We start from the raw sequence: 24091 nt of genomic DNA on the forward strand, positions 1-24091 counted from the left end.
TGTTCCCTGTACTTCCCCTCAAAGGTCCGTTCTCCCTTCTCTGCTTGAAAATTGAAGTGTTTGAAAGCACCCCAAGGTTCAGAGCTTCCTGAAGATGGAGCTTCTCCACAATTTTTGACTGCTACAAGGACAGTTTTAACCTAGGCCTCCCTCTTCTGAAGTCTGGAGAACTTGCACGTTCTACTTTCTTCCTCAGACTTTTCTCTCCGCTTTCAGCCCATAGATGCCAGTGATACTGAGACACATAATGAGAGCCTGTTTGTGCTACACCTTAAATACCAGGAAAAAGCAGCTTCCACTTGAACGAGACTCTCCTTTTTTCTTACCTTTAACTTTGCCTCAAGCCAGAGTCCGCTCCCTAAGTGGCATAAAAAGTCACTGCTCGCCCACAGAATAAGAATGAAAAACTGCCGCACCCACATTGACGGTCTCCCTTTTGCAAGTCACCTGGAATTCTGCATAAGCCACAGCACTAAATCAACTCCAGACAAGCAACTTCCATGGTTTCAGATTATTTTAGTACATCTGCAAAGCTGAAAGCTGGTAGGAAGGGTTTCTGATCTTACCTGGGCTGCTGCTGGGGCTGCTGGAGGAGCCTGACTAGGTGGAGGTACAGCAGTTTGAGGTTGTGCAGGTACTTGTCCTGCAGCCTGAGGTAGTTGAGTAGGTGCCTGTGCTGGAGCATTGAGTGAAGGACCTGGAGGCTCAGCTGATGGGAAGAGCTGCAAGAAAAAAAGGCGGTTTAATGAGTAAAGGAACTCAAGAGTTCTGATTCAAACCCCAGCTTTCCAAAAAGGGCTTGTTTGCTGCATAAATCACTTAGGGAAGCTCAATGCCAAGGGCACTCCCAGGCCTTCAGGACAGTAACATTGATCCCAAGTTGGCGTTCAAGGGGTTCAATGTTTCCTTATGTCCAGGGTCCCCTTCTGCCCTGAGATTTGCAAGTTTTACTCACCCATAAAGATGGGTAAGAAACAAAGGTAGCAGAATGACTGTGGATCTTGGACAAAAATTGCACTCTGCAGCTAGCGAGGCTGGATGCACACAGATCATATCCCAGTTTGGACGACAGCACCCTATCCTTTAGTTTCCCCCCTTCTCAGAATTTGAGTCCTACTTATATTTTCAAGCAGCCAGGCATTTATAGCAGAGCAACTCTGCTTTGACTTCAGTTCCTTTCAGAGAACCCAGCCTAGCGAAGCACTAAGAAAACTATCGACAACTTATCCCATCGTAAAACAAAGGTCAGGGTCAGAGCAATGGGGATATTCAACAGGAAAGTGAATTCAGAGTTTAAGTTCTTCAAAATATACAAGACAAGTCTGTTTAGGATAAGACTTACTAAAGTTAGCCCCTTGCAAAAAAAAAAAATTAAAAAATAACCATATGCAATTAATCGGAGACTGGGGGAAAAGAGCTAAATGAAAGTTTAACCTTTTTTACCTCTTGGGTTATTCAGAACAGAGAAACTGATTTTGGCACCGTGGCCAAGGAACTACAAGCTTGATGGCACTTCTTCAGTGTGCCCTCCAACTTTTTCTGCTAAGTTGTAGGAAAAAATAAATCACCTGGGCAGCAGACCTCCAAATATATTAAGGGATGTATCACAATGAGGAAATTCATCCCAAAGGGATTCTGGTTTTCAGCTTTTTCTTTGAATTTGGAGTTTATGTCAAATTACAGTGCCAGAAATGTAGTCTGTCTTAAGATCTCCCTTTATAATCAATCCTTCGAAACAGATAAAGGAAGAGCAGGATGGCCTAACCCAAGAATAATTTCTAGAAAACGGTTCTGTTTATCTTTCGACACAGGGAGGGAAAAGAGTGACACAGCGCAGTCGCTGGAAGATAAGCAGTTCCTATCACTGAAAGATAAGAAGGATATACTAACATTCCTAGTGTAAGAAACACAGGACAGAACTGAAGGCAGATTAGAAATATCAACTGAAGTTTTGTTTGCTATCAAATACTACTACAGATTTATTTCACAGTTCCGAGCACAGGTTCCAAACCAGTGAATTAGACAATGCAAAGCAGACATTTTAAAGTTGTCTTTTGTTATTTTTTTTTCTTTTAAAGAGGAAATCGGAACACCATTGTCTGTTTAGATTATTCTTGTGACCAATTCATTATCTTTTGCCGTAGCAAGTAGAGTTGAAACCAAACTTACCCCAGGAAGACCTCTTGGCATTTTACACCCAATGATTTCTTTTATAGGGATGTTCTCAAGTAGAGCCCAGCTAGGTACTACCTTCTACTTTACACAATACTGTTTTCAAAGGTTAATAAGAACATGGTGCTTGAAACAACTGGCAGAAACTCATCATTTCAGGGAGCCATTTGCAATTATAACTTACCTCGGAATTCTGTACAGGTTCTTTCACTCTGGGAGACTGAAAAACAGAGACAAAGCTGTTATTGCCTAAACAAAAGTGGAACTTTTTGACTAGAAGGATTTGTCAGAACTATACCAAACATATGAAATATATAATTGCTTTCAAGTTACATATGTGTATTAAGATGCATAATAAAAGGGACATCACACAATTTGTTGGCAACTAAATCGACCACCCAGAAACATACAGTGATGTTTCAGAACCTGCTGCTGCTATTTACACAGTGGCATACAATACCCTAAGCTGCCAACATTGTTAACCGTTACCAAAATCCAGTACTCTCAAAGATCGCTCAGACTGGGTCAAATTACTTGTGCACCAAGATGGCAAAATCCATTTTAAGCTACCCAAGTCTTGCAGAAAAAAGATAAGCCACACAAACCTGCCTCGAGTGATTCCGCTAGGAAACAAATCCCCTTCATATACTCAGGGAACTAGTTTGCAAACCAACTTGTTTAAACCATACAAAACCTTGAGAGGGGAGAGGGGGCTAAAAACCAGCCTTACTTGTGCTGCTTTATAGAAAGAAACCTCTCACCTGCTCTCCTGGCCCTTGGACTCTGCATTACGCTAAGCAGAACACTGACAGCTGTACACAAGTTCAGCAGCGAAACAAAAGGCTCGGTGGAATGGAGGGGAAAGTGCAATCAAAGAAATTAGACCAGTCTTTGCTTATCAGTAAACCAAAGATAACGTGCATTAGCTGTTTCACGTGAGCAGGAAGGAATTGCCAAGTATTCCTGGAAATCCCTGCGATTTGACTTCGAACGGGTTCCATCACCACGTGGAGACAGACAGGTGGGATGGCTTGGTCCATGCTGGGATTAATTAAATAGATGGTCCTTCTCCACACAATGGTCTAAAAGACAGGTTGTAATTAGGACAGTACAAGTTTGACAGAAGAACTAAGTCTAATCGTGCCACTATGTTGAGACAGTTTATGCACTAACCAACGCCACTACCTTAACAAACGCAGATCAGAGCAATTTGTAACATACGACCTTCTCATGAGAAGGTTAAAAAGTCTTATTCCCAGAACAGCAAGTGGCAAAAAGCCCTCTAGACAGGAGGAGAAGTAACAATTCCTTCACGATGACTATGTGCAGACAGCGTCAGGAAAAAAAATCAGGCAGCTGGAAAGGTAAAGCCCGAAATCCATCTCAATATGTTAAGTCTTCACTTGACAGTTACCAGGCAAGATAAAAAACGTGGCACCACTCCCAGAGATAAACAGCCCCGCTCCACATCTGCAGCACTGTTCTTTCAGGCACAAAGCTCATATCCAAGAGTACCCGGATGCCTCAAGGAATAACTCTAAAGGAGCTTGTCTGAAAGATCCCAGTGTGCTCGACACTGTACAGGCAAGTATGGAAACGCTGGCCCTGCCCCACAGCTAACAACTAACCCAGATAAATGGCAAACAGCAGTAAACTAAGGAAAAACGTGAAGAGACAGAAAGGAAATAGGGCAAACATTGAAAGATGTTTACCTAATTAAGGCAGAAATAGGATGACTTTGAGGATGTGCTGAAATGTATTAGTTTTAACTGACTTTTGCTTGTGTAATCAGAGATGATGTGAGTACCCAGTGAAGTGTGACCACACAGGGTGCCACTGCGCAGATTGAGTGAATGATTTAAGAGCCCACACAGAACAATCGCTGTCATTCCAATTCAAGGTTTTAAATAACCAAGAGCAAAGAAGTTTAGTAAGTCTTTATATCCAAAAGGTAACGTTGAGCCAGCAAGTCGGCTTATTCAACAAATTGGGCAGATGTTTCTGGTTGTTCGTAATAAATATTTGTCTGCTTTCACGTGCAGTCCAAGCAAGAGACTTATGAAATACATATTTGTGCATTTTTTACATTAGGGCTGACAGCAATAAAACGCGGGTACCGCCAGAATCACAGCATGGTTTCCTTCGGAAAAGACCTTTAAAGCTCCACCTAGTGAAACCTCTCTGCCATGGGCAGGAATAAAAGGTGACACCTAGTTAGTCTAAATTATTCTATTTTACAACTTACTTAGAATTGCAGAGGGATTACAAGCAGGTGAAATTTACACCCCGTGTTTGAAATATGGCCAAAACAGGATTAACACTCGTCCTCAACAATACTGTGGCAAACGCTGGCAGTTTAAATACAAGCAAAAAGGGATCAAATTTAAGAGGTGCACAGGCATTCCCATCCTTTCATCTTCAGGCTGAAGGAAATTACTCAAAAACTGTGCAGGGGAAAGACACCCAGGGCAGGATTCAAGCACCCAGACAGAAGTGTGGCAAGTTCTAAGATGCCACAGTGCCTTTCCTGACCTCCAGAAAGGTACAGGTTTCCCAAAGTTCTGCATTATATCTTCAAGGGGTGCCTCCAAAATGACCATATACATCTAAATTTAAGGAACTGAATTGAGATCTACTGCTCCAACACCCATCCTAAAGGTTTCTTGAATGGGAGACCTAAAAATAAAAGCCGAGCACGGCCCAAATTAGAAAGATCAGAACAGACACAGCAGTCTAAGGAAATACACCACAGTTCCGAGAAAAAAAATAAACTGGCTTGAAAAAGAGTTTGTAAACATGTGTGTCAATCTGCTCTTTTCTGCCTAAGAGGAATATAACAAGTAGACACTGTTCAGAACACAGTAAATAGTGCTAAGTCATACTATGCTGAGCTTAGAGACATGACAGAACAAGTTCAAAGTAATCTCTGAGATAGAGTTAGGGTCTTTCATAGTATTCCCTCCTAAAATTTGATTATATTTTAACCTAAAAGAGGAATTTAGAAGATTTCAGCTTATAAAGGATCAGGAATTGCAGCAGTATGCACCTAGTATCAAGAGATCCTCCTCCTTGACTGTGTAATACAAAGCTAGATACAGTAAGCTCTTTTTAAAGACAAAATAGTTGTTGCCACAAAGTATGGAATTACTGTATCAATAGCAGCCTTTGAAAAACCCAAGTATTTCAAAGGATGCGAAAAAGATGCAAAATCTTGCATTTATTACTTAAGCGTCTATAGAGAACACCAGTATAAGAAAAAGCAATGAAAGAGAAATGAGAAAAGTTGAAGTTATAAAGGGATAAATGCTTCAAACCAATACTGCCTTTTTTTCCTTTCCTATTGAAAAGCTTCCTCTAGAAATCCTTCACTGTCTCATTAATTCAACTACAGAATGATTAAAATGCATAGTCCACTTCAAGCTACCTGCTGTAGTGAAAAGGGAACGGGCAAGCCATTACAGTCGAAATCCATACTGCTCACTACTGGGAGGAAGACAATCTGGAAATTTATTGCTATCTTTTAGTCAATCATTATTCATTACCTCTCTGTGTTTCTCTGGGTTAGTCTGGGTTAGTTAGCTTTGTGGGGTTTTTTTGCATATGTGTTGGGAGAGGAGGAGGAATTGTTTTTTGCAGGGTTTTTAAGTGCTATCTCTCCTTGTGACTTCAGGGACATCATAACATCTTTTACTAACAGTAATGAATTTCAGTGTAGCTGAGGAGACAGAACCAGGTCCTGTGTGTTTCAGACATCAGCCATAAACATGGGCCCTATTGATTTCAGCTCCATCCTGGAGAGGGCAGTAGGACAAAAGCTCTCCTGACACTTCCAGAAGGAAGCATCTCAAACAGTTGGCACCCTTAAAAACGAGAATATCCTAACTCAAGTGAGTTACTATGCTGAGCTGGGAGCAGACTGTTTGAATTCTTGTTCCAAATTATGCTCACTATCCCTGAATGAGACCAGCTGTGCCCCAGAAGAATGACAGAAAAGAGATCAATACAATTTCTTCAGCCTTCAATCTGCTTTCTCTGGTTCAGCTACAAACTGGAGGGGAAAGATTGTAGTTTAATGTGTATCATACTTAAAACAAGGCAACATGGTTCCCAGGGATACTTAGACCTATCATAGTTAGAAAACAAATCAGAGGCAATAGAGCTATTGGAGTTTGAGGACCCACCCTGAGCTGTGAAATTGCTGCTCTGCCTTCCTCACTTTCTTCATCTAGTTCATCATCACTCCACTCCCAGCCACCATCTTCAGTTTTATGAAGACGTCCACTGGAACCTGGGACTCTCCGGACCTGCTCGGCACAAAGACAGAACCGATATGTCAAGCAGACAGTTTCTACAGTCAATCTTCTTTAGGAGAAATAGCACAAGAGCATCTTCAGGTTGCACCATCTGCCAGGGCGCTTGAGTATTTTATTGAAATGTCTCATTCTGTATCTAGAAAATGCCACACTGCAACAATTCTCATTAAAAACGTGAACACAAACATAAAAAAAAAAAAAAACCACCTCGTATGACTAACAGCAAGAGCCCAGGAGGTTTTCAGTACCTTTTTGGATCGTTCAGTGATTGTTGGTGCTCTCTGCAACATCTTCTCTTGCAAAAATTCTTTATTCTGCAAAAGACAAAACACCAAACATCTGCATTGCTGAAAACATCTTTTGATTCCTTTAGCATCTCGATAAAGAAACTGTTAAATTATTTCTAGCAGAAAGTGTTCTACATGTTTTACCCCCATTCCTCCAAAGATTTAAATGACTTTCTTCCTTTGGACTACAGTATATGATGTTTCATCCTAAATACCTTTTAACTTAGCGGTGGCACTTTCCCTACGCAAAGCGATGGGTAATTAACAATCGAGGAGTTGTATACTATTTCGTCTAATTTACTGGAGAACATGCTTATAGTTATTATATCCCAGCATCTGACACCCTGCTGAGACATTTGGCACTCTTCCATTTGCAGATACTACACCACCTGGATCCAGTTATTTTGCTTTATCTTGCTCCTAAATTTATGCCTGTCCAACTGTCAAAGGCAAACCCCAGATGTCAGGCCAGGATGCAGGAACTCCTCTCTGCTGGAGTAACAATGCTGAGGAACTGGGGGAGCAGGATTTAGTGGCTGAAAAGAAATGTACAGCTCTGGTGAGACCCCACCTGGAGTACTGCGTCCAGCTTTGGAGTCCTCGGCATAGGAAGGACATGGACCTGCTGAAGCGGGTCCAGAGGAGGCCATGAAGACACTCAGAGGGCTGGAGCACCTCTGCTGTGAGAACAGGCTGAGAGAGTTGGGGTTGTACAGCCTGGAGGAGAGAAGGCTCCGGGGAGACCTTAGAGCCCCTTCCAGTCCCTAAAGGGGCTCCAGGAAAGATGGGGAGGGAATCTTTATCAGAGAATGTAGTGATACGACAAGGGGTGATGGTTTTGAACTGAAATGGGGGAAATTTAGATTAGCTATTAGGAAGAAATTCTTTCCTGTGAGGGTGGTGAGACACTGGAACAGATTGGTCAGAGAAGTTGTGGATGTCCCATCCCTGGAGGTGTTCAAGGCCGGGTTCCATGGGGCTTTGAGCAACCTGGTCTAGTGGGAGGTGTTCCTACCCATGGCAGGGGGTTCGGAACTAGGTGATCTTTAAGGTCCCTTCCAACCCAAACCATTCTATGATTCTATGAAAATGAGGCCAGGCTGTCCTTAGAAAATCCAAATACACTTCGAAGGAACCATTCTATGATTCTGTTTAGAGAGGAAGTAAATGCAGTGATCACAACAGATTACATATTGGGGAACTGCTGCGATGCTTTGCTGTATTAAATTTCGTCTTCAGCAAGCTACTCTGGACTTGCTGAAGCTCATGTGGGCTCCTGAACGTACAATTTTCCAACCACTTGACTGGGGAGCCAAATTGCTGGCTGCAGGGGCAGCGGGCCAGGCAAGCAGGTATTTCACACCACACATGTGAGGTCAGACACCCCTGACACCTCTGCCCAAAAAGTGCTCCCACAACTCCCCTGTGATGGTTTCTTGCACGCAGGATGGAGAGCCTCAAGACACACGCTGTCACTGTCTGATAAGTGGCTCTCAGCATTATCAAAACATATTTTTACATAACGTAGACTGTATTTAAATAGATGGTTCAGTATAGACCTATAGACATTGGACCCTTCTGTCCTCAAGTTACAGCTGCCAGTTTGGCAGTGGCTGATACGTGAGTGTTAACGGGCACACATTTTCACTTCAAGGTGCCGGTTTAAGTATTGCCTCATTTACAATAACGTTAATTTTCTACCACCACATATGCTAATATGTTACTCTGCAGCAGCTTAATGAAAGCATGAAGGAAATTTTACACACAATGAAGTATAACAGGAACCCGAACTCGCGTAACCAAGCGGAGAAAGGTCAGCAATGTGTAAACCATCTTGTCACTTTGGACACCAAGGGTGTATCCAGTATAGAGACGCATACTATTCGGTTGCCTAAAATCCCATCTTGGACAACGAAAACCTAGTTAATGCTGCCAAGAGCCCAGACATCAGTCGAACTTGACCTAAAGCAAACTCCTACATTTCATAAATTGAATCACTCTCCTTGGTTGCACTCATTAGATTTCCATCAGCTTTAATAGGACATCTAGCTCCTGTACAGAGACCTCCATGTGGCCACTTCCTTTTAAGCATCTGAATTTGGGAGCCGAAAACTCCTTTGATTAATTGGTGATGCTGCTGTGCTATCCCAGGTATCAGGTATCTTTTTGACAGTTTAATCTGTGTTCTGCCATGCACTTTGATCACAAACAAGCCACAGAAAAAAAATAAGCACACAGAAAACATTTCCCCATTCCCATGGAATACAAATTCTCCCTTGTATTATTTCTGTCTGTCTCCCTCAATAAGACCTTGCACATTGCATATGCACTAATCTCCAGGCAGTAATTATATAAATGCACACTGCCACTTCACTTCAAGGCTAGAAATGGGAATTTCCTACTATTTTGTATCGCAGGATCTTCATTTTCCATAAGGCAACACAGGGTGAAATAGTTTCAGGTAGCCCTCTGCACAGTGGGCCCCATTCACTGCTTTGCATTCAGACTGATTATAGACTTTACTAAAATATAAGTTACATTTACTGCCACAGAGACCTTTATGGTTGGACACGCAGCCAGAACGGCACCGTTACAAGAGAAGAAAAAAACAACCCAAAAGCCACTGAAAGGCATTTAAATGCTCCAGAATTTCTAGGCAATTTCTCTTAATAGCAGCATCCGCAAGGAGGTACAGAAGAGGGGGTTCATTCTGTTTGAATGTCTGGCCCTAAGCAAAACAGCCCACACTTATGGCAACAAAGCTGTCACCGCTCCTCTCAGACTTGTGACAAATCCTCTCCACAGCCTCTGCACACATCAGCTTAGGAAGTGTTTGCTTACCTTTGCTTTCGTGAAAAATTTGTGCCTTAAGAGTTCTGCTGCTGTCGGTCTGTCAATAAAAACAGATGTAGAAAAGACAATTATAAGTGCTCCCTTTCAACACAACGGTCTTCCAGGTTGTCGCAGCTTGTTGTAACGTGGCATCTCATAATGGCATCGGCTTCTCCTGCACAATTCCCCTAAAAATCAGTCAATGTATTCCAAATAAATGTTATGGCAGCAGTCTCTTAAACACTCAGTACATTCTGCTCAAAGCCTATTCTGTTCCAAAAGCTGAGAATAACTTCAGGCAGAGGGGGGAGAAGTTGCTCCCGTTTTGATGCTGAACTTGAGTCTCTCAGAACCAGTTTGATGGGGTCACAGAAACAATTTGATCTAAATTGAAAGGAAGGATCAGCACCTACAGCAGGAGTGCAGTACTCGCCACGTGCAAGTAACAGTTATTTCAGAGATACTTGATTATATGTGTGTAATTAGTTCTACTACACACAGGCAAGACAATCAACCCTTGTCTAATAGAAAAGGAACAAGTACAAACTATTTTCCCTTTTATGTTAGAGTTCAGGATAACTACTGGTAAATAAAAGACATCCCTTGGTCAGTTCAGAAGGAGCTTTCTAAAGAGTCAGGCCTACATGAGAAAGTACCAGCTCCTACAGCACTTCCCACACTGCAAACTCTGCTTAAATAGTGACAGAGTTCAATTAGCGACTCGCAAAGGCCATTCAGCACAGGGTTTATTTCACCTCAGACTACTCTAACAAAAATCATCCACCTTATAGGAAGGGAGCCCCCAAAATAATTAAAAAGCAATTGCACTAAATTCGCCTCTTTGAGAACCCACACAATACGCATAAGCGTATCTGATTCTGGGAGCTGCTCGTTATGGGATGGCCTCCTGCTCCCATCGTCAGGACGATGGCAGTGGCTCTTAGCGGTGCTCGAGAAGAGAGAAGGGGCAGGCCATGATTCAGAGTGATTATGTTTAATTCTGATCAGCACACGTTCGAACCTGCAGGGATAGGATATGCTTTAGAAAGGAGAAAAAAACCCATCATGCTGGGGAAAAAAACCCCACCCTACTATCAGCATTTATCAAGCACTCCACTGGATTCATTAGGCATTTCAAGTGTAAGGCTCGTTAGAAGAGAGAGATCCCATCTCACAATGCGTGAGAAGCCTTTGTTCCTGCAGGGAACTGAAAAATGTCATCTTCATTATTATTTTATGAAGGGACTTTTCCTTTTCCAGAATTAGTTTTCTTACTGAGGAAAAAAAGAAAACTAAGAGGTATAAAACTGGTGTGTGGGAATGCTTGTTTCTTTGCATTTGAAGGAAAACTATTTTCAGTGTAGGATGAACACTCCTTTAAACAGCTTCATTGCAAGTGGGAAATGCTATGACTGTCCTCCACAGAAATACCTCTGAGCTCTCCTACGGGACCGGCTGAGGGTTTTTAAACAGCACCATAGAGAGCTGGACCCTCGTGCAGCTGGGAACGATGCCATAACATAACGATAAAACACCATCCTGGGAACCACAACATACATACCACCCCCTTGGTGGTATTTCCAACATCACCAAGTAGTCAAACTACTGTTAAGAAGGAAGACAAAGTGCCATCAGGTCACTTAAGCAATCCGTATTGATGAAAACACGTTGGTAAAATTTGCCGGTGTTTTTCCTGATCTTCCTCCCCCAAAACAAATATTACTTCTAATTAAGTAAGTCAGAACTACACTGAAAGCCTTCTTTGCACTGGCAAATTTTGAAAAGTTTATTTGTGAAGCTTCGCAAGCAAACACATATTGCCCAATGTGTAATTCCTGATTTATAAACACAGAGCAGTTTTGACTGGGACCAAAACACGAACTGCAGTCACCTGCTGGAGGTGGGAAGGGGGAGAATGGCACGACACACGCAGTGGACTGGGATGAACTCTCATTAACCCAAATGGGAGATGTGTGCCCTGGGCCAGGCACAACGCCAGACATTTATCCTTAAAAATAAGGACAGCCAAGAGACTTTGGTGCCACACAGCAGGATTGCTGTGTTCATTGTGACTGAAAGGCTGGGAGGGCAGAGAGTGAACCTGCTTTTAAAAAAAAAAAAAAAAAAAAAAAAAAAAAAGGAATATAATGAGTTTTGTGGTTTTGTTTTAGGTTGGGTTGTTTGTTTGTTTTTCTCATTTATTTTGGTGTTACTTGTTCTTACCTTTTTTCGGGGTCTTTTTGTAGGCACGACGAAATCATCTTCCTAAATGACTTCCCATACTTCTTCAGCATCTCCTTATCTTGCACACCAGTTTCCAAAGACGGAGGATCATTTTGTAGCGTCAGCATTAAAACCTGAAAGAATTATGACTATTGGCAATGAGATTTTTCTTCGTCTTTGTTAGAGACAGATCTCAGGAACACCGTATTTTAGACAAGTATTTTCATCAAGCATCTGAGTCAAGGACTGTTTCATTCCAACGGCTCTCTGAAGGTAGCCTGAGCTCAGAATGAAGTTTCTGAGCTTTAGACTGTCTCCTCGCGTTCAACAGACAGCAAACACTCACCTACCTTTTCCTCAAGGCAATTACAGGGTCTCTCCTCTTCCCTCTGCTTCCCACATTCATTAACTTTGTAGATACAGTTATTTGCAAAAACCTTTACACCTCTGTAAATTCTGACTGTCAGCTAAGAGGTTCGAAACTCATACAACAGGATCTAGAGCCACCTCCTTGGAAAGCCAGACTAATTTATACCCAACAATTACCCTTCTCCATCACATCTCCCAGCCCATGGTGCAGTCCGTGGGCCAAACACAAGGCTGGGATGTGCTTTCAGGCCTGTTTGGTGTGATTAAAGGTGCAAGCCTAGCAGAAATTCTACCAGCCTTCCTCATTTGAGATGAGCAGTTGTGCAAGGCATTTGATTCAATCTGATTTCAGTTCTCCCTGCAGGTATTTCTTAGCTAGAAATCAAATTAATGTAAAAGCAGAAGGGCAACGTAAAAAAATACAAGGGTTCATTTCCATGTACCAATGCAACAGCAGGTGAAGACATTTCTCTCACAAGCACCCATAAAGCCAAACTGATTATTCTCTTTACATCACTTAGATATTCTGAAGGAAAGGAAGAAAATTACTCATTTCCATTTTCACTTGTCACCTACATACAGATGAATATCTATTTTTAGAAAAGGAAGCAGCACATAGCACGTTTAAATAGCTTTCAACAGCTATATTGCTTAGGGCAGCAAGAGCCCATCAATCTCGTTGAAATTATAGAGTCCATGACAGAATTCCCTGCTTTTTCCCCCCCTCTCCTTGGACGGTCACTTAATGTACGGGTCATTTTGCTGCGTAACAAAATTAATCTGCAGTGAAATACAATTACATTCAACAAATAAAACACAGAATTGCTCTTGCAGGTTGCACGACTGGAACCCACAGCTAATAGAATTGGAGACTCAGAATTCTATCTACCATATGAGAACACACAACACTAAATGGGCAATCTTTACATCCAGAGCTGCAACCCCTGCACTCAAAACTCAATAAACAGAAGTACAGCTTGCAGAAGGTACTGCAAAACGCTACCAATAATCACAGCACAGAAGGAAGGATCGATGAAAACAGCAGCAGCTGCATCAGCAACACGTTCCCCTGAACTCCTTGCTGCTCTGCCACTCATACGGCAGAATCACTCACATGGCATGCGCTTTAATGGCACTTCTAAACCACTCAGCTACTCAACAGTCTCTGCACAGAGACATCACAAATCTTAAAATGAATTCTGTTCTACAAGAGTTAAACCAGTGCAAAGTCTTGGCATGTAAAGTGATACGCGGATGTAGCCGCTCTAATGAGGTAGGAGGTACTGGATTCCTGAATTCTATTGTAATTGCAAGGTGGGAGGGGATGCACCCAGGTCCTAAAGAGGTGACACCCAACTTGTATAGCAGTCCAGCAGTTAAAAGACTCAGGAAAGGAAAGCTTGCCCCGTGGTATGCCTAAAATTGAGAGACTTGGGGCCCATAGGCCTCATATCCCAGGTAACTGGTCTAATCACAAGCTATGAGGTTCCTGAAAGGGCTCTGCACCCCCTCCTGTGTGATCCAAGGGAACACGCATCCCAGGAGTAGAAGCAAAGTGGCCTTCAAGAGGGTTGGACAAAGTGGCTTAAAGTTTCATGACCGAGACAGGGCCCCAGCAGATCTCACAACGGGGCTACTCAAAGCTCAGTAGAAGGACAGGATGTTTCAGACCTCAACTGATGGGGTCAACTCTGTTAACATTAAGATGTAGACGCCCTGAAAGAGCACCATGTTGGAAGTAGCTCCTGGTTCAAGAGTCAGGAAATAGGGAAAATTAGCCAAACTATAAGGCTATCTAAAGTTCAAGATATTTTAAAAAGATTTTTGAAGTGTCCGTGCTTAAACATGAACATTTCCTCCACCTCAGCTTCAATAAAATACTAACGTTGCTGATACCACACCATTTCAAACTGATGCGGTACTTTCCACTGGTTCAGTGATTGACAGGACTGTGTTGGCATTAAACAAAAGAAGACATTCTTTGGATAACTGCTAATAGGATTTCTGAGTGGTATCAAGAAGGATTATCAGTGCAGGAAAAGGAATGGCTCACCATCCTAGTGTCACTGGATGCCAGATAACACGTTCTAAATCATTATTTATAGCTCTAAAAACATCTGCTGCCTCCAGAGGCTCCAGGATTAAAACACACGGCACTTTGCTCAAGAACGGTGACCCTAGTGAGACTCAGGATCTAAATAAGAACTGCACAGTTTCAGACAATGCTGATTAAGTGGCGTATTTTTAAAAGGTGACTTCAGATAAATCCAAGAACATCGTGATCCACAAGTGCCAAGTTGAGCGGACAAACTCTTCTACAAAGCGTGCTGGCCAAACTCTTGGAAACACCCACAGAACACACTGATCTTTTATCTTGCACAAGTATCTGGAGACCTGCTCACCTTCATCGGCGGGTATTTATGGTAAGGAGCTGCCCCCGTAGCCAGTTCGATAGCAGTGATCCCAAAGCTCCAGATGTCTGCCTTGAAATCGTATCCTCTGACCTGAAAGATATTAGAGGATGTTAGCATGTGCCTCTTGCTATCCTGCACTACAATGCCTTTCTTTAGCCTATTACATATCTCTTTGCCCTTCCCCTCCTTTCCTCTTGCAAAGACCAGCACTATAGCGTTAAAGAAATTGAAAGAAAACTTTCTCCCTCTTCTTGCCCCAACTTCTTATACCTTTGCGGAGGTGTTTTAGAAGTCACAGTCTGATGAAAATTAAGGTTGTGGACTGTGCAACTAGGACTGCTCTGCCATAAACCTCTCCATGTGTAGAGCATAAAGGGGCACTGGGTTAACCCAGGCTCCAACGTCTACACAAAGACACAGAGAGTCATTAAGCAGTATAACGAATCTCTCATAGTTAATAGATGGACTGTTACCCCCCCGGGACATATGCCTCACTACACTTTTAGTCAACCGCTTAATCAATCTGATTGCAAACATGCTCGATCCTGGAACTTCAGTACACACCAGCTCAGTAAAAAGCCGCTCGTTCCTGTTTGCAGACTAGTATTTCCCTCCAGTAATTAACAGTAGCTTCTGCACTTGACATTAAACACAGACTTGTTCAGGAAAATTTATAGCATTTACTTCCCCTCATGCACAGGAAAAAATATTTCACGTGCCAAAGCGGTTACTTCCTCATTATCATTAGGTAATATTTTGGCACTTGCTTTCTCCGCTGCAGGGAAGAGACACTATGTACTAACTTCAAGAGCAGCTACAAAAATCAAAGCCTTTTGGCTGCGGAGAATGGTTTGTATTTCTTCTTGCTAGACTATGGAAAAACGAATATTGAATCAGAGCAAAGCGAACAGAGATACTGTGCTCAGCAAACCTAACAAGCTTCAGAAAGACACTCTTTGTGATGAAGCGAAAGAACGTTCCTCAAACTACCTTTAAGACAATCTTGAATTTTGGCAAACAAAAAACCCTCTTGCACTATTTTTCATGTAAAACTACATACAGTTGAACGGAAGTTTATTGTAGCAACAGGAGTTTAAATTTTGCACAAATTTTTTTCAATTATGCAGACATCATTTTAATAAGCCTTAAAGGCCTGAAAGGTTTCTTGGATTGCCTCAGTTGATGGATGCCATGATTACGAACAGATTTCAAGTCATTTAAATAAACAAGCAGAGATATCTAGTATAATTTAAAAGAACACAGCACAGGAAGAAATATGCTGTAAGGGTTGGGTGTTTTTTTTTCCCCCCTCACACTATTTTTAGCTTTTGAGAATAACTTTGGGACATTTTTTAGCTTTATCTTTCAGTTAGTCTTGCAGCACATCTAACCACTGTACAACTCCCCATTCCCCATTGGGATTTTAACTGTTTAGTATTTTGGTTTTTTTAATTATATCATATAATTCTGCTTGCAAATGAAAGCTATGAAGTCCAAAATCATCTACAGCAGTTCAGCTTGACATCTGTCCAATACATATTAGTCATCACTCTGCAGTTATAGTTTATATCAACAAATATTATTTATTTTGCTCATGAACTTTTTATATATTTCTTTGCCATAAATCTGTCAAGACAACATACATTAAAAGACAATGCCAGGCTATCATGTATTAACGTGCTAAAGGAACTTAATGATGCTGAAGTAAAGCAGACGGAACTGGGTCGATAATATCTGCGTATCGAAGGCTAACCTACAGCAACCCGTTCATCCTTTTTCCCTGGGTTGGATACAGCGGCTCAGAGTGACACCTGCTGGACGGCAGCAAGATGATAGAAATGGGTGTTGAAGGATTTCACAGCAGCCTCCTTGCCATCTACTATTTGCAACAAGTCAGATGTGCACAGCCTTTGTGAAAGTATAGGACTCCCTAGAAAATCTGCCTCCTTCAGAAACGCACGTGTTGCATCAAGAACCCCCCTCCCTTTGTTACTAAAACCTTAATTTCCCCTTTTTAGCACCCTCAAGATCTTCCCCCCTCCCCTGTTGTCCTGTGGATTGCAGCCACCCTAACCTCAATGAGACTGGAGCAGCACCACTAGGTCCTGGCCAGCCTGCTGTGCCCCAGGTTTGGACAAGAAGGACAGAAAAACAAGGGACAACTCTGACCTGGTACTGGAAACACTGAATACTCTATTTTTATTTATTTTTAAATCAACATAACAATAAAAAAAATCCAGATGTATATGACAGTGAAGCAGTTCAGAAGCAAGTTCTTGAACTCCGAGGAGGCTGCAGGAGTGCGGTAACACACCGGCCCCTAAGTGCCACCGCGGGGAGACACTGAAAGGCCAAACATCGAAAAAGCTTTTCATCTATAGAATATTTAAGCTACTCCAAAATTATGTCAATCCCTCAAGAAGTTTTAGATACTGGAAAAAATGCATTCAAGTTCTACCACTGTTTTAGCTGCATTTCATTTGGATTATATATATATGGGGGGGTCTTACTCAAGTTCCTCCTAAGCTTCAAAATAATTTATTGTGAACAGCAAGGAGAAAAGTAACAAGGTGGGTTTACTTTATTAAAACGATTTTTTCCCAAAATATTTTTGTTAAAAGGATTTTTGCAAGGAAAAAAACGGAAAAACATTTATAGGCAGTTGTATTTCTGCTTGGCACACCTGTCAAAAACCAAGCCCCGAGTCCAGTCCTCTGTCAAACTGGTTTTAAGGGGATGAGGGATAATTTTCAGAATGCTTCCGCCACTGAGCATCAATGCAGGAGACAGCTACTGCAAATGCCCTGTCAGGATCGTGGCATAATTTTGTTCATGGATCCTGCTCAGAAACAGGCAACGATATTTTGCTTTAAACAAAGTTTCTGGGTGGCCTTCATCAGAAGTCACGCAGACAAAGCTTCTGTAGTTTAGTCTAGAAGTAGAGGAGGACAAAAAGTCACATATCTCCACCCAAGGGGAAGAAGTATGACATCTTTTAGCCAGCCAAAAGGGCAGAGGAGGAAGGCGGATAGGCAAGCATTCCTCTGCATTTACAGTCTGGGTACTCCCAAGCCAAGAGAAACTAAAAACCTGAATTAAGTCAACTGCATGTTATTTTACTGTAATAAGTCCCCACTCTGACATGTTGCACTTAGCTACCCCAAATTCTCATAGTTGCAAGTGTACAAGAGCACACTATTGAGGTGTTTATGTGGATATTTACCATGTGTGAAACTATTTATATTCTACCTCACTTTTATGCAAGGGGGGGGGGGGGGGGGCAGGTTAATCTTCTTTACGCAACAGCTGAGCTCTCTCACCCTCACCTTAGGTAGGAGCCTGAAGAGAAGCAACAGGGCAAAAATCTACTGAACACTTAATATTCCCCAGTACAGGCCTGGCTAAAACAGGCAAATGGAAGAAAATCCTGTGGTTTTAAGAAAGCTTTACAGGATGCCAAATTATCATCGTAGTTTGAAGTAAATACAGCCCTTGCCATCAACAGGGAATTCCAGGTGCAGATCAGCTAAGAGGACACAAGGAAAAACAATTCACCTGCTCCATAACTTCTGGTGCCATCCAGCAAGGTGTGCCCACAAAAGTTTTCCTGACTTTATTTCTCGTAATGTCACCACCAGTGGCCAGAAAGGCGCTGACGCCAAAGTCTGAAAAGAGAAAAACACAAAAGAAACCAGATTTTATTAAGAACACATCCCAAGCAAACTGAAGGGTTGGCCCCTCTTTCCCCTCGTATTCCCGGCCATCTATTAAGTACTAGACCATACAGTTACGCATGAGGAGTTTCCTAATAAAGGAAGAATGATCAACAGTTAGGTAAGAGTGCCGGGACACGAACGGTCTGTCGTCCACCACTCAATTACTGGGGACAGCAGAGCTTTCAGTGCTGGCCGGCAGAGAGGAAAATTCCACTTTCCATTACGGCCCACTGGTCACATTACAGCATGCCCACGCTCCCCCAGCAGACACGCCACTGTACAAACCTGCCTCTGACAGCCAGTGCTTTATTTACATTTGTATACATACATCACAAGCGATAACTTAACAGTTGCAGCAATGAAGTCGGGTACATAAAAAGTTACTAGACTTTAAAGCATTTAACTGCCCTAACTGCATCCTGCAGACTGGAGGTATCAGCCCCTTAATTTTGGATGTTTTATTATCAGGCTATGCTTTGCTTGGTAATCTTCCACCGCGGAGATGCTCGCTGCTTTAACAGGAACTTGGAGCGGTTCCCGATGACACAGCAGCGGCACGGAATGCAGCGGCACGTGCTGCTCCCCAGCCCAACCATCCCTGGGGAAGCCTCGCAGACAGGTACTCACACAGCCTGCCCAGCGCTACCCCCACCTGAAACATCTTCCACAAGCTGAAGGATGCTCAAGGATGCCTCATGCGCTCCCTGGGAATTGTATTACTTAAAAGTAAATTGTTCTTTTACAAGAAAACTATGCTTTCAAAGACAGCACTGACATTTTATGCAGTTAAGAATGACACGGAAAACAGGGTCTGGGAACCGCAGCAGTACAGACAGCAATGGGATATGGTATGTTTGTTCAGAGAAGAGTGTTACAAAAGATTTGGCAACCAAGTCATTCCAGAGAGGATGGCAGGCTTTTCTTGGAGAAAAAAATAAAATAAATCAGATGACAGGGAAACTATAAACACAAAACTGTGCAAGTATTTCTCCCCATTTTGCACCAAACTACGCTGCTTATGTTGTGTAGAATTATAGACCTGCAACGGGCCATTCTCCATAACTCAGTTTTATCCATACGCCCCCTTTTTAAACATAGTACAAGCAATCAAAAGGTTGAATGCCATATTTGAGATTGATGTCAGGCTCGAAGGGTAAGTCTCTGAAATTCAAGGGCCATTTCACATAAAACCAGAACGTTATTGACCACAACTGGTTTAAAAATACTTGAAATTCAGCCAACATAGTTAACCGTAAATGCGAAAGTCTTATTCAGAGGAGCCACAGAGTTACTCCATGGCTTAGAGATGTTATCCTAACTGAGGAATCAAGCCCAACAAACAGTCAATTTACAAGTGGCTAGTGATGGCATCCATGTGAGAACGGTCCCAAGCTTCCCCTCTGCATCACGTCAGCACTGCAATGAGCCCCTTCTCACCAGCCTTTCAATATTTGAGAAACACCACTGAAATCATCACTCAGCAGAGTAAGACGCTGAAAGCTTCCAGCCCACTTAGGTTAGAAGCTTCCAAGGACAGGAACTCGGTGCTCACTGAAGTACTAGACACGGATAACTGAAAGTTGACATTAAAGAAAGTTGCATAGAAATCACAGAGCTAAAAGAAGCACCAGCAAATGCCTGTCACTAGGGTTCAGCTTCTTCCAGATACACTGTCCTGTTCTCTTCCCTGATGCCAGAGGCATCTTGTCTCCCTGCTAACCTTCAAGTTTTAGCACATCTAGATGGATCACTCTCCCTGTCAGCACTGCAATCTGTATTTTTCCTGGAAAACCACTTTTTGCAACAGTGCTTTTGTTTTGGGATCTTCCATGTATGTATTCACCACCCTTGCTTTTCTCAGAAAACTAAATGAGCTTCCTGAAAAGTTCAGAGTAAAATTATTTGCACTTCGCTGCTCATTACGGGAAGACTCACAAGACTTACTGTTCTAAACACAAGAGCAATTAGAAGTTCTTTTAAATAAGATAATACTAATAGGAACTTGTCCAAGTGCCATCAGCATATTATTGTGATGTGCTGTATTTGAACTTGTGTATATCATCTTACCTCAAGTTTCCATGCAGTCATTTTGAGGGTAAAGGAAATGCCATTCAAAGCAAAAGCATTCCAGCAGGAAAAACACAAGTCCTTTATGCAGCGCACACAGTATTCACCACATTTCACATCAAACGTGGGTTTATAAATTCCAGTTGGAAATTGTGCCCCTACAGCTGCCATCTGAGGTCAGCAGAAAGCTTAAACGGAATTAAATCGTATTGTGTTACATGGTTGATTTATTCAATGTTTTCCCAGTCAATTCTCCTCATTTCCAGTGGGCTAAAACAGGCACAAACACCCCGCACTACTCTTCTGAAACTGTCTTCTCAAACGTCACCTTACTAACTTTACCCAAGTCCCAGCTATTAAGATAAGAATGCACCTGCTCTCGAGAAATATCTCTAAAGCGATAAAAAAAAAAAAATCCTGCCCGTAAGTTTGGGTTCAATTCACTGAATTTCACTGAATTTTTAGAGTTGGAAGGGACCATAAAGATCATCTAGTCCAACTCCCCTGCCGAAGCAGGATTGCCCAGAGCATGTTACTCAGGACAATTCTTACTTCTGGCAGGATCCACGTCTCATTCTCTCTGTCGCTGTTAACCACTCTCAGGAAGGCTAAACCAGAACTAGGTTATTGCAAATTAATTTCACTCTAGAAAGTGGGGAAAAGTCACAAAACTTAAGAGGTAGAATCATAGAATCATCCAGGTTGGAAGAGACCCTTGGGATCATCGAGTCCAACCATCTACCCTACACTACAAAGTTCTTCCCTATATCATATCCCCCAACACCACATCTAAACGTCTAAAGGTAGGATAGCTCAGAAGCGTTTACATTTGTACTCTTCTTCGGCAGCTTGTGCTTTATTTTGGCTCACTACAGCGATAACCGGAAAGGGCTGCATCACCAGAGACAGACAGGAATTGGGAATGTTTGGATCTGGCTTGCAATACCAGTAACCACCACTGCTGGGAATCCAACGACTGTCAGATATTCTAAATGAGCCCAAAAATTGCACACTTCCAGCAGTCTGCTAGCAAATAATAGTCTCCAGGATGTCTGGATGCAAGTGGTAGGATTTTTTTTATTCTTTTTTTTAATCTTTTTTCTGAAGCAATGTAGAAAAGATTCATCTGCTGGACTTGTTTCAGTGATATAAACCAAAGACATCTTAAAAAAAAAAAAATATCTCCAGACTCTCATATCACAGCAAAACCAATCCAGAATGGAAATTATAATTTTGCTGATGCAGCCTCTGTAAAAAATATGGCCAATTTAGACTTTTTCAGTAGAAACATCATGTGTTGCAAACCACATACCCTAAAAAACGCTTTACAAAAGCATGGTGTAAGGCAACAATTCTTGCTATTAAGGTATCCAAGTCGTCAAACTTGAAAACTAGTCTGGCCACTCAGGAAATACGAAAGCTGAAAGGAAAATCTCCTTTTACTATTCTGCATTGCAGAAACAAACACCCAGTCTAAACAACTCGCCAACGCAAGAACGCTGTGGCAGGATCTCATCACAATGGACACCATGGCTGCTGCATACGTCAGGAAGATACATTTCTACAGTATCAGAAATTAGATTGTTTTATCCAAATCTAGAAGTCAGATGTTAAAAATCATCTCTCCTTGGCCATCTCATATTCTAGCATTACCTTAATCCTAAAAAGCCTGAGTACCTGCTACTGTAGGCAGCTACCACAAGGGAAAGATGACTGTGTCCTCATCAGGAGCCAGGACCAAAGCCCACTGACAGCAGAAAAGGTCCTGACGAGTTCAGTGGGTTTGTATCAGATCCTAAAGCAGTTCTCAACTTCAGTGAGGGCAGAACAACAGAATAAACTAATCTTGACTTCAAACCGATCTTAAACTTGGGTAGCCAAGATATTATCCCTCCTCAAGGAAAAATAAAAATATTTTAGAAGACAGTGCTAAGTGTTTTTTTTTTTCACTGGCCACCCTCCTTCTTGTTCAGTTGTTCACCATCAGAAAATATCTGCAGTGTTTTTCTGCAAACCTTATAGCTTTTAAAGCCATGAGGACTAATAAAGCCCGGCAGGAAGAAGAGGAAGGCAGCAGTAAATAGCAATTTTGTGCTGAAGCTCAGCAGGGTGGCAAGACACCAGAGAAAATGAAGATTAGTGAAGAACAAGAATCAAAAACTTCCTTCCCTGTAAAGCCTATGTGGTTATATAGCGCTGTTGGATCTCTTAATGCACACTTGCTCTCCCAAATTCTCATTTGGAAATGTAGATCTCTACAGTCACACATATTTCTAATCAATTCACGTGCACAACAGCAGATGTGTACGCGCCACAAGTTTAGCCTTTTTGCAGTAACGTCAAGGCACATAAAAGATGTATGAAATCCCTTTGCTGAGTAAACGTAAAGATTGTAACTGATCCCCAATGGCATGTTAATAAAGATACACTAATGCCGCACCAAGTAACTCGAGGATGACAAAGCCCAGGCCGGGCGAAGCCACCATCCTTGGAGAAGTTCACAAGTGGTTTCAACAAGCAAATAGCGCAACATCTCTTCAGGAAATGCAGGTATTACACGCGACACAAAGAATAAGATACTTCAAATCCTGCTGCTGCAGGAGAGGCACCAAAACTCTCCATCAACCACAAAGAAAAAACACTTTTGCCTGTTTTTCTAACGAGAGAAGAGGCTCAGAGGTGTCCGTGATACACCACCGGCTGCTCAAGCCACCCATGCAATTGGCACTCCTCTCCCTGAGTGAGATTCAAGCCTTGCCCCTGGTTAAAGCAATTTAATCTCCCAAAATTAGAGCTTCCTAAGGGAAAGTGGGGGAATGACACTGCCCGCATCATAGCCCGATGTTTATGTAGAGCGCTATTTTAGTATAGTGAATTAAGAGCAGTCAGGAACACAGCGAACCGGCGACAAGCTGGCATGGATTTGTGGAAAGTTACACAAATTCAGTTGCACAAGTTTTGCCCGGCCTTAACTATCCCCATTTTATAAATAGATAAAGCGAGGTGGTGGGGGGTGTTAGGCAGTTTGCCCAGTACCAATTAGCAAGTCCTGAACGACTTCGTGAAATCTCAAATCTACTTTAACTGCCTGGCAACGCAGCCTGGGCAGGACAGGGCAGCAGCTCCAGGAGCCTCTCGGAATGTACATTTATAATCCCAAATGGTTTTAAAACCCGAAGAAAAACTGTCATTGTCCCTACAACAGAAAAATCCCGCATGTGGAGGGACACCTGCCTTTCAGCAGACCCTTGCTTCTTCACATTCAATCAAGGAGGGGCAGGTGACAGCATTATTTAATATCCCAGTGGATAAAAACAGGGAAGAAAAAATATTTAGCCTGCACCCAGTAGGATGCTAAGATCGTGCCACGGTTGGAGCGTGGCTCGTATCAAGCAAATCTCATGCACCCTGGGAGAGCTTCCCTGAACGTCTCCCATCCTTTCCCAGCCTATCAAGGCTCTCGCTTCATTCCAGGGTAATTTATAGGGCCTGCACAGTTAAACACACTGAAGAATATTAAGCCTTGCTTACTGTGAGAAGAAATCTCCTGGTTTATGCAGCAATATCGGTTCTGATGCAGTTTGTGTTGACAAAGAGTGTTTTTACCCGTGCAGCTTTTAGACTCCAGGGAGCCAATAAATGCCAGGGCAAAGAGGCTTTATGTTCTGATTTGAAAAATAAGTAAATAAAAATACAGT

The 24091-nt window shown here is 42.3% G+C and overlaps 1 protein-coding gene across 3 annotated transcripts in view; it reads right to left on the minus strand.

Annotated features, from left to right (window-relative positions):
* OXSR1 (oxidative stress responsive kinase 1) overlaps positions 1–24091 on the minus strand; it is a 94208-nt gene that overhangs the window by 8027 nt on the left and 62090 nt on the right. Inside the window, exons 6-13 of one of the 3 annotated variants that reach the window (XM_074157005.1) lie at positions 18166–18275; positions 14599–14700; positions 11828–11961; positions 9614–9662; positions 6734–6799; positions 6354–6476; positions 2357–2392; positions 567–722 (exon numbers count right to left, since the gene is read on the minus strand). In XM_074157005.1, the coding sequence (XP_074013106.1) occupies positions 567–722; positions 2357–2392; positions 6354–6476; positions 6734–6799; positions 9614–9662; positions 11828–11961; positions 14599–14700; positions 18166–18275 (776 nt within the window). The remainder of the gene's footprint in view (positions 1–566; positions 723–2356; positions 2393–6353; positions 6477–6733; positions 6800–9613; positions 9663–11827; positions 11962–14598; positions 14701–18165; positions 18276–24091) is intronic. The other 2 variants (XM_074157006.1, XM_074157007.1) reach the window with 2 other exon arrangements.

This window comes from Numenius arquata, chromosome 12 (assembly GCF_964106895.1).
Source record: "Numenius arquata chromosome 12, bNumArq3.hap1.1, whole genome shotgun sequence".
Lineage (NCBI taxonomy): Eukaryota > Metazoa > Chordata > Aves > Charadriiformes > Scolopacidae > Numenius > Numenius arquata.